General features: G+C 40.2%; 1 protein-coding gene across 1 annotated transcript in view; it reads left to right on the top strand.

The window, feature by feature from the left end:
• The window catches only part of Dnah5 (dynein axonemal heavy chain 5), a gene marked incomplete at its 5' end in the record, with an annotated part of 196,222 nt that overhangs the window by 18,575 nt on the left and 163,468 nt on the right, over positions 1-14,179 (top strand). The window contains 5 exons of the mRNA XM_057789549.1: positions 1,699-1,784; positions 2,278-2,599; positions 3,569-3,775; positions 7,964-8,135; positions 13,523-13,668. Of these exons, the coding sequence (XP_057645532.1) occupies positions 1,699-1,784; positions 2,278-2,599; positions 3,569-3,775; positions 7,964-8,135; positions 13,523-13,668 (933 nt within the window). The remainder of the gene's footprint in view (positions 1-1,698; positions 1,785-2,277; positions 2,600-3,568; positions 3,776-7,963; positions 8,136-13,522; positions 13,669-14,179) is intronic.

Below are 14,179 nucleotides of genomic sequence, written 5' to 3'. Positions count from 1 at the left end.
ACTCTCAGACAGATGAGTGATACAATGGAAATGTGAATGTGTATTAAGCTAGAAAAGAGGAATGTTACAGTATCAAAGGGGAAGGGGGAGGGTGGCTGTGACATCAATAATGGTGATGGAGGAGGGGAAATAATCGGTTATAAATCAACAGTGTTCTGATACTGTGTTTGAAATGAGAATTCAAAGGTAAAAAAGACCTACAGAAACTTATGGAGGAGGGGACAGTTTACAAAACATGCATGGAACTTGATCATTCCTGTACCTCAAAGGCCAGGGTGTGCACCGGGGAGAAAATCACACTATCTGTGTTTGTCTGGGGTTGAGAGCTCCTCAGAGAGGAGGCCATGACTCATGGCAGTGATTTCCCAGCAAGTGAGGTGGGAGTGAGCAGGATCAGAGGCAGGAGACTTCTCACAGTGCTGAGAATGTAACTGCAGACTTTCTGGAGTCGGGGGTTAAAGCATTAGTTACTAGCGCTAACTCTTGATTTCCCTTTGCTTTTCTTCTATGTTAAAATGAATAAAGAGTTTTTTAGAAAAAGAATTTCATACATAAGTACCATCTTTACATAATCTCATCCCTCTCCTTTCCTCTCAAATTATTAACTTCTTTTGTTTTATATGTATGTATATGTGTGTATGTATGTGTGTATGTATATCTATATATACAACCTGTTGAGTCCATTTACTGTTGCTCCAATGTATGTGTGTGTATATATACATGTACACATACACACACATTTAAAGTTCAGCATATGTCCATGTCATCTTCTATGACATAATCATATAGACAAAAACGGTCCAATTCTGAATTTGGATTACTGGGTAGTCCACATTTGACTTCTCCATTCTGTTCTCCTTCTCATTCCCTTAACCAATCCAATTTCACTCTGTCTTTGAAACTAATCCAGTCTCTTAAATTCAACACTCATCTCCTTAAAACTGGGGTAAAAATATCCACATTCCCTATACTCTGGGTGGAGTGGGTGGAGCGGATGGATCTCAGGGACAAGGATTAGGGGGTTTATAGGGAAAGAATGTGGGGTTTCACAGGGATGGTTGGGATCATAACTCTGCTGGTGAAAAGGTGGAAGCCTCTGATTCTGTCCTGACTTGGGTCTATGCTGGCACTAACAACAGCGAGAGAAGCCCCTTATTGAAGCAGCACAGGTGGGTGGTTTCATAGAAGCAGCGGTTCCACCAGGCAAGGAAAACACTTTTAACAATAAAAAGTGATACAATAGTTTCTTTGTGTTTTATTTAACTAAACTTACATTTAAATAAGAATCTTAACTGACTCTTGGATGAGCAACAAATATATTATGCTTATTTTTCATGCAATCCTTTTAGGTGCAAAATTGCTCAATAGTAAAAACTGTCTGCGGTTCTTTGGACAGTGAAGTCTCCATTTCTGGCTTCTGGACATTTCATTTCCCTTTGAGCTTACTGAATTTTCTGTTACATTTCCCACCCATTAGAAACAGTGTAAGAAAAGTGGGTCTCTTTTCTTCTACTGCTAAATAGAAAATCCTCACTATTTCTCAATACAGTGGTGTACATTGTTAGTCTCAGTCCCTGGGAGATGTAGGCAGGAGGGCTGTTGATTTCAGTTCAGCCTGGTCTCTTGGAATGACCTCGTCTTGAAAGAATATTTCAGTGCTAATTTGTTGTTCAGGACGGAGTTTTGTTCTGTTTTTAGAATGAGCTGCAGAAGTTCATGGACGGCACATTTCAGAAGACTCAGAGCACCAGGCGAGCTCTAAGCACATTGAAGAAATTTGAAAGGTAAGGATTCGAAATAGTTTCCCAAGTTCCATCTTCTAAACTTGGGATAGTGTGGGCACAGTTTAGCTTCTTTTTATAGCTTATCTTTTATTGTAATTATAACTCTTATTATCACTTCGCATTCTAATGGGAAGAAAAGCCTCTCGACAGTCTGAGTCACAAGGTCACAGGTTTTAAGTTTTTCAGAGGCTTAACAGGATTAATTCCTGGAAGGATTAAGGATTTGCTTCGCTTCTGTCAATAGAGAATACTCTTAGCTTTGAAGCAGCCTGTAGCTGCCTGTAGTAATACTGCCTAATGTCTGAATAATTCGAGATAATTCTTCCCAGGTTAGCAATTTTGCCTTGTAAGGATTGGTGCTATTTTGGTTCTTTAAATACACTGCACAACTACTCCATAGCTTTCAGTTTTCTTAATATGGATGTTAATAAATAAGATTAGTACATACATTTTTTCATTAATTCAAAACTTTGTACTTTTTTTCCCCAATCAGATTGAATATACCTAACCTTGGTATTGAGGAAAAATACCAAGTAATTTTTCAGAATTTTGGGACTGAGATCGACTTGATTTCTAAGCTGTATACGAAACAGAAATATGATCCCCCTTTGGCTCGGAACCAGCCTCCGATTGCTGGGAAGATTTTGTGGGCCAGGCAGCTGTTCCATAGACTGGAGCAGCCAATGCAACTCTTCCAGCAGCAACCCTTGGTGCTGAGGACCGAGGAGGCCAAGCCAGTGATACGCAATTACAACAGGATAGGCAAGGTCCTCTTGGAGTTTGAGGTCCTCTACCACAGGGCGTGGCTTCAGCAGGTGAATTTCTGGATGGGTGGTCCTTAAGTGGTCTCTAGTGTCCAGACAGAGGGAACCCTCTCCTAACATTTGACAGGGATATTTTATAAATCAGTTTGGTTGAATTTAAGAAATCGAAGTGTATAACATAACCATAGAAGAAAATAATTATTAATATTGAAAAAACCCAGTAAGTTAGGTAATAGTAGCTCATGATTTAATTTATAACATCATAAATGAGAACACATAGCATTTTACTATTCTGTCAGTAGGGTTTTTTCTTTATGCTTTTAAAAATTTAGTAAGATACTGCTTGGGGGTGTAGTTTAGTGGTAGAGCATTTACTTAGCATGTCAGCAACACACAAATATACACGCACACACACACACACACACACACACACACACACACACAGAGAGAGAGAGAGAGAGAGAGAGAGAGAGAGAGAGAGAGAGAGAGAATAAGATCCTGAATGTATTAGCAAATACAAGTAAGCCTGTCAAAACAAGTCTTAGGTTTTAGTTGATTGTATTAGAATTTAATCAAGCTATATCCAACCAACACTTGTGTTTCTTTGTAGATCAGTAAGAAGCAATAGCTGTAGAGCTGTATCCACTTAGTTTCTAGATAAATAAAAACTGAGTTTAGTTGGGTTTGTGTAACCTTTATTAGTACATATAACTGATTAGGCATAAAGATATCAGGGAGCTAAATGTGTCTTTAAAAATCTCCTAGGCTACTGTCACATGTAAAGTCTCAAGAAAGAAAAAAAATGCACTCAGTTGACTGTGCAGTATCACCACCAAGACCTGAAAACTGGTTTCTGAGAGGGAATTTAGGGGTAGGGTGAGTGACCCTATTGCTGGGATTCCACAAGGTCAAGTCCAGCAGAGATGCTGAATGAGTGTTCACCGAGTCTCAGGAATGGTTGGGCCAGTTACTGTGTGCACATGGCACTCTGACAGTAAAAATATTGACCTCCTTTCACAGATCGAAGAAATCCACATGGGTCTTGAGGCTTCTTTACTGGTGAAGGCTCCAGGAACAGGGGAATTGTTTGTGAACTTTGATCCTCAGATATTAATCTTATTTAGAGAAACAGAATGCATGTCCCAGATGGGTCTGCCAGTCTCACCGTTAGCAGCTGCCCTCTTCCAGAAGCGGGATGTGTACAAAAAGAACTTCTGTGATGTGAAGGTATAGTACTTTTATTTCCCCATTTCTGGATGTTTCTAACATACATTAATTATTTTCTCTTTCTTTAAGCACTTGTTTTGGTGTGCATGCATGCACCTATGTGTGCAATTGCACATGGAGACCAAAGGTTGATGCCCACAATCATCTTTATCACCCTACCACCTTATTCACTGACTCTGGGTCTATGAGTCAAACTCAGATCTCATCAATATGACTAGTATCACTGGTCAGCTTGCTCTGGAGATTCTGTTCTACCATCTGAGGCTGCCCTGTTTATGCGGGTTTTTAAGATCTGAATTCTAGATCTTATGATTGAAAGTTGGCTTACCTCTAAGTGTTTCAGGAAGTCACTGGAAGATTTTTGGGCTGGAAAGTAAGGCACAGTCTCATTTACAGACTCATAATCCTTGCTGTTGCTGGCTAAGCAGAAATTTTGCACTTTAATTGGGATAAAAGTGTTAGCGAGAAGCCAATAATTTGTTGCATTGATCCAGAATGGTGAATGAGGTTAGTAACTTGAGCTAGAATGACCACATAGTTTGTCAAATGATTAAAGGTTAAGAGGGAACTCAAGAATAATTGAAGTGGGGACTATTATGCATGGCCATGTAGCTTATATTCTGTACTTCTTGCCCCCTCCATGCAGGGGCCTTGACTGTAAATCTCATTTATGGAGAAGATAAAGACTTGAAATGGTTTATTTTGTGGGGCCAAATAGAATCTGTAGTTCTTGTCTTAAGTCTCACATGGCTTTTAGACACCCATGTGGCCATGGTACCTGTGCAGATAGACATAGAAGTCAGGGCTAAATAGAGCATTCGAAGTTGGAGGCATGCTTATTGGAGCTGGAAGGCTGCAGTTGATATTAATGACATTGTGCTGGATGAGAGCTTTTAGGGAGGACTGGAGACAGAACTGAGTAGAGGGCCGTTGACTTAGACATAAGGTTGATCCAATATTAGTGGGTCTAGCAGAAGATTACAACGCACAAAACAGACTTGGACTTTGAGGTGGGATGAAACCAAGTAACAAGGTAGCCAAAAGCAAAGAAAAAAATTCAAGGATCATGACTCACAAATTCACTTCCTGGAAAAGTAAAAAGAAAAGTTCAAAGACGGGGCCTTGGTTCTGGACCACATAGAAACTGTTACTAGAGTGTCATAGTAAAGCAGCCTTGCTGGTGTATGCTGTAATCCTAGCACTTGGGAAGCAGAGTATGAGGATCAAAAGTTTAAGGTCATCCTTGATTAGGAAGCAAGTTTGAGGTTAGCTTAATATACATGAGACCCTATCTCAAAAGAAATGTTAGTGAGTAACATCATATAATGACATTATGCCCATGCCCTTAAATAGTGCCTTATGGTGTGAGCCTCTCTCCCTTCTCCCTCCTCTCACTCACTTTCCTCTGCTGCACATTGAATATAAAGCCTTATACTTGCTAACAAGAACTTTCCCACCAAGCTATTCCTCAGCTGTCTTCACTATGTGATTTAGGACAGCATCTCGGTTGTTCAGGCTCACCCTTCACTCATTCCTGTTATCCAGGCTGGCCTTGAACTTCTTCCCAACCCTTTTGTTTCAGTCTCTCAAGTAGCTGGGGTTACAGAACCGTGCCTCAGTACAATTCACGTGAAGCCCTTTCAAAGTCATTATTTAAATGCCATCTTTCTTCCTACCATGTGAGATAGGTGGGACAGAGAGCATTGTGACTCAGCCAAAGTGACTAAGTCAAGGTCTCATCGCCGAGTGCCAGAATCCAGAATTGTTCTCTTCTGTCTTCTCACTACACCTTGCTATGTTAAAAAGCTACAATTTGCCATGAGCAGATATTTTTCTAATGTGGACCCCTAAAATATTAGTCAATATGCCTATGTTCTCTTTAAATTCTTTTGTATTAGGAAAAAAAACATGGTCAATTTACATATTTACAAAATAAAAGTTTTACTAAGAAACAATATTTATACCTCCAGACAATTACTACTACTTATTTTCCCCCCAGAGTCTTTCTTGGTTAAGCGTTGCAGGTAACACACAAAACTTCAAAATACAGGTGCTTTTATCATGCTTTTTATGGTTCTGGGTTAAAAGTTTTGAACAAATGTTGAATGATATACTCAGCTGGTATTATGGACTTGGGCATCTAACAAGGATTTCTGGTATGGAATCCCCCAGCTGGTATAGTACCTTATACCACTATCTAGGAGCAAGTGCTACATTGGACAAGGAGGCTACATAGTCCTTGTGCCAGTCCCGGACGTCTCATAGGGTTCTTCTGTTGAGCCCTGTTAGTACTCTGAATGCCTGTATAGATTCAGTGGAGGGTACAGAGACCCAACTCCATGAGAAGAAGAGTTGCAGATAATGTTTATAAACTCCCATTGTTCCAACCAAAGATTTGAACAAGGAAATTATCATCTGGTTGGCATTTACTACATCTTGGAGGTGGAAAGAGAGTCCCTGTGTAATGTGGCTAGCTGGTCAAAGCAGATTTAGTGGCCCACTTGGGGGCCCTCCAAAGCTCCCCCCCAGCTTCTGAGCCACTGTTCTGGGCATCTAACAGAGTTTCCAGGTTTCTACAGATACACAAAAGTAGCTGCCAGTTTGCTTTATTCATCTTTTTCTTGGAAGATATTTGAAACTGTAAAGAGATAGGCTAGTGTGGGCTAATAGTAAGGAATATAGATTCTGAAACGAATATGATCTGGATTCAAACCATTATCTCTAGGTAAATGACTTTACTTTCTAAGCCTCAGTTTCTCATTTGTAGAAGGGATGAATAGTACTTCCTGGGTTTAAAGGATTAAAGGTGAGGAGCAGAATGCCCGCTGGAGGCAAATTCTAAGAACCATTTTTCTGATAGAATAAGTAATGGGCATTAAGAAAAACAGTGGTAAGCAGTGGCTAAAGGCTTTTGGAAATATGGAAGGAGCTGCTAATAGAATCATCAAATTGTAGGCTTTTCTCAAGTGACTTTTATGGAAAATGAAAGGGTATTATGGAAAGTATAGAAAAATAGTATCGGAAGACTGGGCTCAATTGGGAGACATTGGGCTTATCTGCCTTCTCAGACTCCATCAGGACATCCCGTATCCTTATGACAGGTTCTGTAAAGTCAGGAATGTTAATTGTGACACTGTTGTATAGAGAGCTTTTCAATCATACCCAACCAGGCATCATTTTCATTCTAGCACACCAATAACAACACTTGTGACAGATATCAATCTAACATTATGATAACAGCAATAGTTCCTGGGCCGGTTCTGACTTAAAAGTATTTGTCTTTAGGAAGCGCATTGATGTCCTCTGCAAGGAAGAGCAGCAGTATGAACTAGCAGGTGTATTTGAAAACAATAGTATATGGACAGAATAGGGACCTACTTTGACTTGCCATTGTAGGTGATTTTTAATGGAGAACTCAAACCCCTCACATTTCAGATCACAAATTCTTTTTCTGATAACAACTAGTTGATTAGCTTAAAAAATGCTAATAGATCCTGCCTTGTGTTCTAGTTAAGATTTCGAACAAATTGGAAAAAAAAAAACAGGTAAAAATCTTGTCCTTGTATTGTTTATGCAGTTACTCCTGACTTGTGGTGAGGTGATGAGGTTGGGAGTACATAAGTAAATAATGCATTTATTCCACCTAAGTTAATGTCTAGCCTACCCTGTCTTCAGTGTGCTTATCTGACTTAGCCAAGAGGTGATATTTAAAGTCATTTGAAAGCAGCACTGATTCTTTACTCCCCCTCTGCCCCTTGGGTCTTGCATCAAGAGGTAGCTGATAGTTCTGTCTAGCAAAGCTCTCATGATTCACACAACTGTGATGGTGAGTATGATCTAGAAGAGATTCCCAAAGCAGCTTCAGCATCTTGTCCCCATCAAAAATGGAATGAGTGAGCCTAGGGAGGCAAAGGCCACCATATTTTCCTTGTTTTGGGCTGGGTAGAGGCTAAGGAAATGGTCCTCAATTCCTTCTTCATTCTCAATCATAAATAACTTTGTGGGTTAGGATTTGGCGGTTCTAGAGAGGGTGCTTGTGAGTCATCTGTCTTGTTTGTGACATTCTTCCTGTCAGAACACTAGATCCCAATAGTTTGATCAAACATAAAAGTTATCTTTTTAGATAAAAATATTAATACATATTAAAAATGACATATAAGCTGGCTATTTAACTCCATACCATTGCAGATGATGCTGTCTGAATACCAGCGAGTGAAGACGAAAATGCCTCCTGCCATTGAGCAATTGATGGTCCCGCACTTGGCCAGAGTGGATGAAGCCCTCCAGCCTGGCCTGGCTGCCCTCACTTGGACATCCCTGAATATCGAGACATATTTAGAAAATGCATTTGCAAAGATCAGTGAGTCTGTCTACCTGAGTTTTGTTTCTCAGTTTTAAGAACTGAGTTCTTATTGCCTACTGGATAATTTGTTAATATGCTTTTATAAGTAATGAAATGAGAAATAAGGCTCAAAACTTTCACTGTGAACAGCAACAAAATATAATGAGCTCAGTAATTTCTTACAAGTCATAAATATTCATTATTTAATTTTATTCCCAGAGGTTATGAGGTTATGCATGTAATTTTGTTGATTCTTATTGCTGTATATTAGTATCTAAAAGATCTTTAGGGCCATTTAACTTCTATACTAATTGATTAGTTCATTAAAATTGTTTTTTTTTTAGTGATTCCCTCTCCCTCCACCTCTCTCTCCTCCTCTTCTTCCTCCTCCTTATCCTTATCTTTTAGATCAAACTCAAACAAAGCTCCATTTAGTAGACAAGTACTCTACCACCAACACCTGTAGACCTTTCAGTGGTTTGGGGGATGGATTTGGATGGGCAGTGTGATGAAAGACAGGGAATTTTGAAAGAGAATAGTTTAGGCAAGTGCTAGTTTTCCTTAACTAAGGATGCAGATCTTAAAATGTATGTGAGAGGGTCAAGTCAATTTAATCCAATTTCCCAGAATAAGCACAGGTATTTTTTTTTTTTTTTTTAAATCGACCTCAAGTCCATTTGGGATGTTAAGGAATTGCAAGTGTTCGTTTTATATAGGACTTTTTTTTTTTTTAGGATAATAAGGAAATATAGTTTATTAGTTAATCACCTAGTAAAATCAAACTTGTAGTCACATTGGGTATGCTTTCAAGGTCAAACAAAGATATATTTCAGATAAACAGGTCATATATTACAGAATATGGCATGTAACATGTTTTTTTTTTTTTATTGAAAAAAAATTTTCCGCCTCCTCCCCGCCTCCCATTTCCCTCCCCCTCCTCCCGCCCCTCTCCCCTCCCCCCACTCCTCTTCTCCTCCCTCTCCAGCCCCAAGACCAGTCAGGGTTCCCTGCCCTGTGGAAAGTCCAAGGTCCTCCCCACTCCATCCAGGTCTAGGAAGGTGAACATCCAAGCTGTCTAGGCTCCCACAAAGCCAGAACATGAAGTAGGATCAAAACCCCGTGCCATTGTCCTTGGCCTCTCATCAGCTCTCATTGTCCGCCATGTTCAGAGGGTCCGGTTTTATCCCATGCTTTTTCAGTCACAGTCCAGCTGGCCTTGGTGAGCTCCCAATAGATCGGCCCCACTGTCTCAGTGGGTGGGTGCACCCCTCGTGGTCCTGCCTTCCTTGCTCATGTTCTCCCTCCTTCTGCTCCTCGTTAGGAGATAGTCTTTCAGTGTCCAAAAGTGGGCTCAATCATGAGGCATTTCCCAGAGTTCATAGCTGCCTTCTAAAATGTATTAGTTCCGATTTCCTGTGTAAACAGGGGCATACAGATCGGAACACAATGTCAGAGGTTTTTGTTTATTTTTTTATACTTAGACATTTCTATTCTTTATTCCAACCTGCTATTGTCTGTCAATGTTTTTCATGACCCAACTTTACCTACATTTTATGGTCTGGGATACAAAGTCTGAGGATCCTAGCCTGACTGCATTATTTCGAGTCCACCTGCTCCCAGCCCCTCTGTTGTCTTGATAGCTGGGACCAGATACTCTGTATTGCACATATCTCCTAACTGAGTAGCCCAACTTCATCTTTCTCCCAAACTGGTTGCAAAGGGTTTAAAACCCAGGCATTTTCTTCTACTTATTTTGGTCAGTCTGGTGTTGGCTATGCTTCAAAACTTATGGATTCATAATTGTGTAATTTCTGTTTCTTTATTTCTATGATATCTTTCTAACCCACTTGGACATGTTACTTCCTATTAATCTCTTCTAGGTAACTCCTGGGATGGTACTCTCTGTCTCTCTTTGTGTCTGTTTCTGTCTCTCTTGGTCTCACCCAAAGTAGACCTAATTTATTGATAACTTTAATTCTTAGCAGCTTGTCTTTTCAGTAGGTTTCTTACTGCACCTTTCAAACAAGTATATACTATTTAATATATGCTAATTTAGCAGATACACTCTACTCAAGAATATTTGAGAGGTACTGGATTGGGGCAGAAAATGAAGTAAGGAATTATGGTTGGTATGCTAACTAAGCCTTTTTTCCCAACTTGACAAAAGGTAGAGTAATTTTGGAAGAAGGAATCTTAATTGAGACAACTTCTTCACCAGATTAGTTTGTGAGTAAACTTGACTGGTCATTGCTATGGGAGGCCCATCTCATTTGTGGGCGGTGCCACCCCCTGGCCAGGTGGTCCTGGATTGTGTGAAAAGGACTGAGAAATTCTAGAGGAACAAGTCAGTACTTGTCCATCATTCTGCTTTAGTTTCTGCTCCCAGTTTCCTATCCTGGATTCCCTGGATAATGAACTAAAAACTCAAAGATAAAATACCCACCCCCTCCAAGTTGCTTTTGATTGTGGCGTTTTATTACAGTGATAGAAAACTTTCTAAGACAGTTGCATACTTTTGTTTTAATTCTGCTGACTTAAGTGGGAACTGGATTCAAAGATAAAGTGTAACAGCAGAGTGTTTGCATATTCATGAAGTGTATTTTAGGCTCACTACCATTTCTGGGTGGGATACTGAAAGGTGCACAATTAGGCGACCATAGCATTAGGAGGATGGAGAACGTTGTGAAACGGTTTTCAAAAGCATCCTCAATTTAAAGGATGGAAAACAACAACCAGAGATGCCAAATGGCAGTTAGTGCTGAGCAGATCGAAGCAATAAAGATGGGTTTCTTTGCCTTTAGGCCAATATTCTTTCCAAAATAGCTCTCCTTAGGAAATATAACAAGAGTAAACGAGTTAAAATCTCTAAGGAGGCATTTATAAAGCATATAAAAGCTTCACAGCGAGTATTGTCACAATCAAATTAGAGCAGGCTGCTAAGGTAGTCTTTAGCAGTATTCTCCCTGGAGAGGTACTAGGATTAGAGTATTAGCAATTTGGATAGTTTATTAGATGCTAGCTGGAGTCAAGGAGATAGCTTCTAAAGAAATCTTAATTCTCCTTTTCTATTGTGGTTTGCTTTTGTAACTTAAATGAAGACTATAATGAAGAAAAAAATTAAGTGCCATTGCAGATGGAGGCTTTGTGGTTGGGTACCTCATGGTCAAGTGCTCTCTGTACTTTGACCATGTGTGGTTTTTCTGTGATGGTCTCAATATGTTGCATAGAGAAGCTTCTTTGACAAGGGTAGAAAAAACTGTGTTGTCTCAAGAACAATTGGATTCTGTATTGAGATAAATGAACACGCCTTTAGAATTGCAGGTGTTTAATTGGGCCACATACTTGGAAAAAAGTCACTATTTGTTAAAGTCGTCAGCAAAACTTTGATGGGCATCATTTGTGTACCCTATGCATAAATGCTGGTTCATTTTCTTTAATTGCTTCAATAACAACTTGCCACAAGTTTCATTGCTTCATAATGCAATTACAGAGGTCAGAAATGCAAAGAGTCTCATGTAGCTAAAATCGAAGCATCTTCAGAGAGAGAGAGAGAGAGAGAGAGAGAGAGAGAGAGAGAGGAGAAAGAGAGGAAGAGAGAGCATTCTTTCCAGAAACTCTGCAGAGCACCCTTCCCTTAGCACCTTCCAGGTCTTACAGGGTGCCTAGAGCATGACTATGCCATATTCAGAGCTAGCTGTGTCTCATGGCCACCCCCTTTTCTTCAACCCCTTTCCTTCCATGGTCACACTCTTCTCTATCCCTCTTTTGCCTTCCTAATGTCCTCTTATAAGGTCCTTAAGACAATTCTGCCTAGATAATCCATAACAGTCTCCACATCTCAAGATCCTTAATGCAAGCTGGGCGGTGGTGGCGCACACCTTTAATCCCAGCACTCGGGAGGCAGAGGCAGGCGGATCTCTGTGAGTTCGAGGCCAGCCTGGTCTACAAGAGCTAGTTCCAGGACAGGAACCAAAAGCTTCGTATAAACCTTGTCTCAAAAAATTCCAAAAAAAAAAAAAAAAAAAAAATCCTTAATGCATCTTCAAAAAAAAAAAAAAAGTCACATAAGTAATAGGGATTCTCCCAGGAGATCAGTTTTTCAACTTGACACAAATGCCTTTGAAGATGTGAAGACTCATAGAGAAGCAGGCGATCTCTGTGGAGTGCACACACTTAAGGGGAAGTGTGGTTCTTTCTACATTGACTACTGTTGTGAAGAAGAATCATCTGGTATATTAAGACATTGCCTGTATAGTTAGCTTGAAATTTGTTGAAACCTAGGTATTTATCCTTTAGGTAGTGGAGGTATGTACTGAAGGTATTGATATAAGGAAATATCAAATAGTAGCAGACTTTCATTTCAATCAAAGTTGTTGAAGATACCCTTTTGGCATGGGCACTGACATAAATGTTCAAGATGTAAAGATGGAAAAACAGAGCAGACACAAGAGTAGCCAGTGAGATGCACACAGAAATGTATGCTTAGATGATAGGCAGGACAGGACCAGGGGATCCCCCACACCCCCACAGTTACAGGTGGCCTCCTGGGAAGATGAGTCAGAGCCAGGCCTGTAGGAAAACTGGGAACTGTTAAAGGAGGAAGAGTGTACAACAGCTATGTTTGGAACAGCCAGAAATACCAAGGACACTGTGATGATTCTTAGCAAGAATGAACCCCAATGGGCTTGTGTATTGAATGCTTGGTTCCTAGCTAGTGGAACTATTTATGAAACATTAGAAGGTGTGATCTTCTTGGAGGAAGTATGTCACTTCATTGGAGTGGGTTTTGAGGTTTCAAAACTCCATGCTATACCTCTCTCTTCTCTCTCTCTCTTCTCTCTCTCTCTCTCTCTCTCTCTCTCTCTCTCTCTCTCTCTCTCTCCTCTCTCTGCTCTCTCTCTACTCTCTCAGCCTCATGGTTGTTGTAAGCTCCCCTTACTGCTTTAGCACCATGCCTACCAGCCTCTTGCCATGCTCCCCACCACGATGGTCACCAACTCACTTGCTGTAAGAAAGCCCCCATCAAACACATTTTCTAGAAGCTGCTTTTCTTTTCTTTTTTTTTTTTTTTTGGATTTTCGAGACAGGGTTTCTCCGTAGCTTTTTGGTTCCTGTCCTGGAACTAGCTCTTGTAGACCAGGCTGGCCTCGAACTCACAGAGATCCGCCTGCCTCTGCCTCCCGAGTGCTGGGATTAAAGGCGTGTGCCCCCACCGCCCGGCTTAGAAGCTGCTTTTCTATAAGTTGCATGGTCATGGCATCTTTTCACGCAGTAGGAAAGTAAATAAGACAGATATGTATAACCCAGGTAACCATTAATCCGGATGCTCCTGCTGTTACTGAGTCACGTGTAAGTGTTCAAGAAAATGGTTTACCTCATATGTTGTTCATTTGTTTTTCCCAAAGAGGACCTGGAGCTGTTGCTTGACCGGGTCAATGATTTGATTGAGTTCCGCATCAATGCCATTTTGGAAGAAATGAGCAGCTTGCCACTTTGTCAGCTTCCTCAAGAGGACCCCCTCACTTGTGAAGAATTCCTCCAAATGACAAAGGTTATCAGAAAACTCATTTTTTTTGACAAAATTTTTTTTAAATAAAAGACATGTTTGAATTATAAATTGGGATTTAAAAAATTCTATTTTTCTCTGTGATAGATGTTATTCAAATGTCAGACCTTCTGACAACTTGAAGATAAAGAAAATGTTATCTAAGCAGCTACTAGTAAGTTAATTCCTTTTAGATCAGCTGAAGGGGCATTGCTGTGACACACATTTCAGAATTCTTTATGTTTTATGAAGGGCAAAGGTATTTTTTTTTAAAGAAGAGCTTCAGTAAGGGTTAATTATGCAGTATTTGGGCAGATTCTGGGTAGGGTTTTTCTTCAAGTACTTTCAAAGAGCTGTTTCCAAACTAGCATTGTTTTGTAGCATAGAGTTCTGAACTTGACCCTAGGAAAGCTGGGGAAGGCCAGAGGCTTGTGTTTAGACCACACAAGATAGAGACTGTATTTACAGGTTGACCACACTTCAACATATGAAAATAAAACCCTCAGAAGGTCTTCAT

Source organism: Chionomys nivalis, chromosome 15 (genome assembly GCF_950005125.1).
Source record: "Chionomys nivalis chromosome 15, mChiNiv1.1, whole genome shotgun sequence".
Taxonomy (NCBI): domain Eukaryota; kingdom Metazoa; phylum Chordata; class Mammalia; order Rodentia; family Cricetidae; genus Chionomys; species Chionomys nivalis.
The sequence above is the reverse complement of the archived record's forward strand: the minus strand, read 5'-3'. Positions and strand labels throughout refer to the sequence as shown.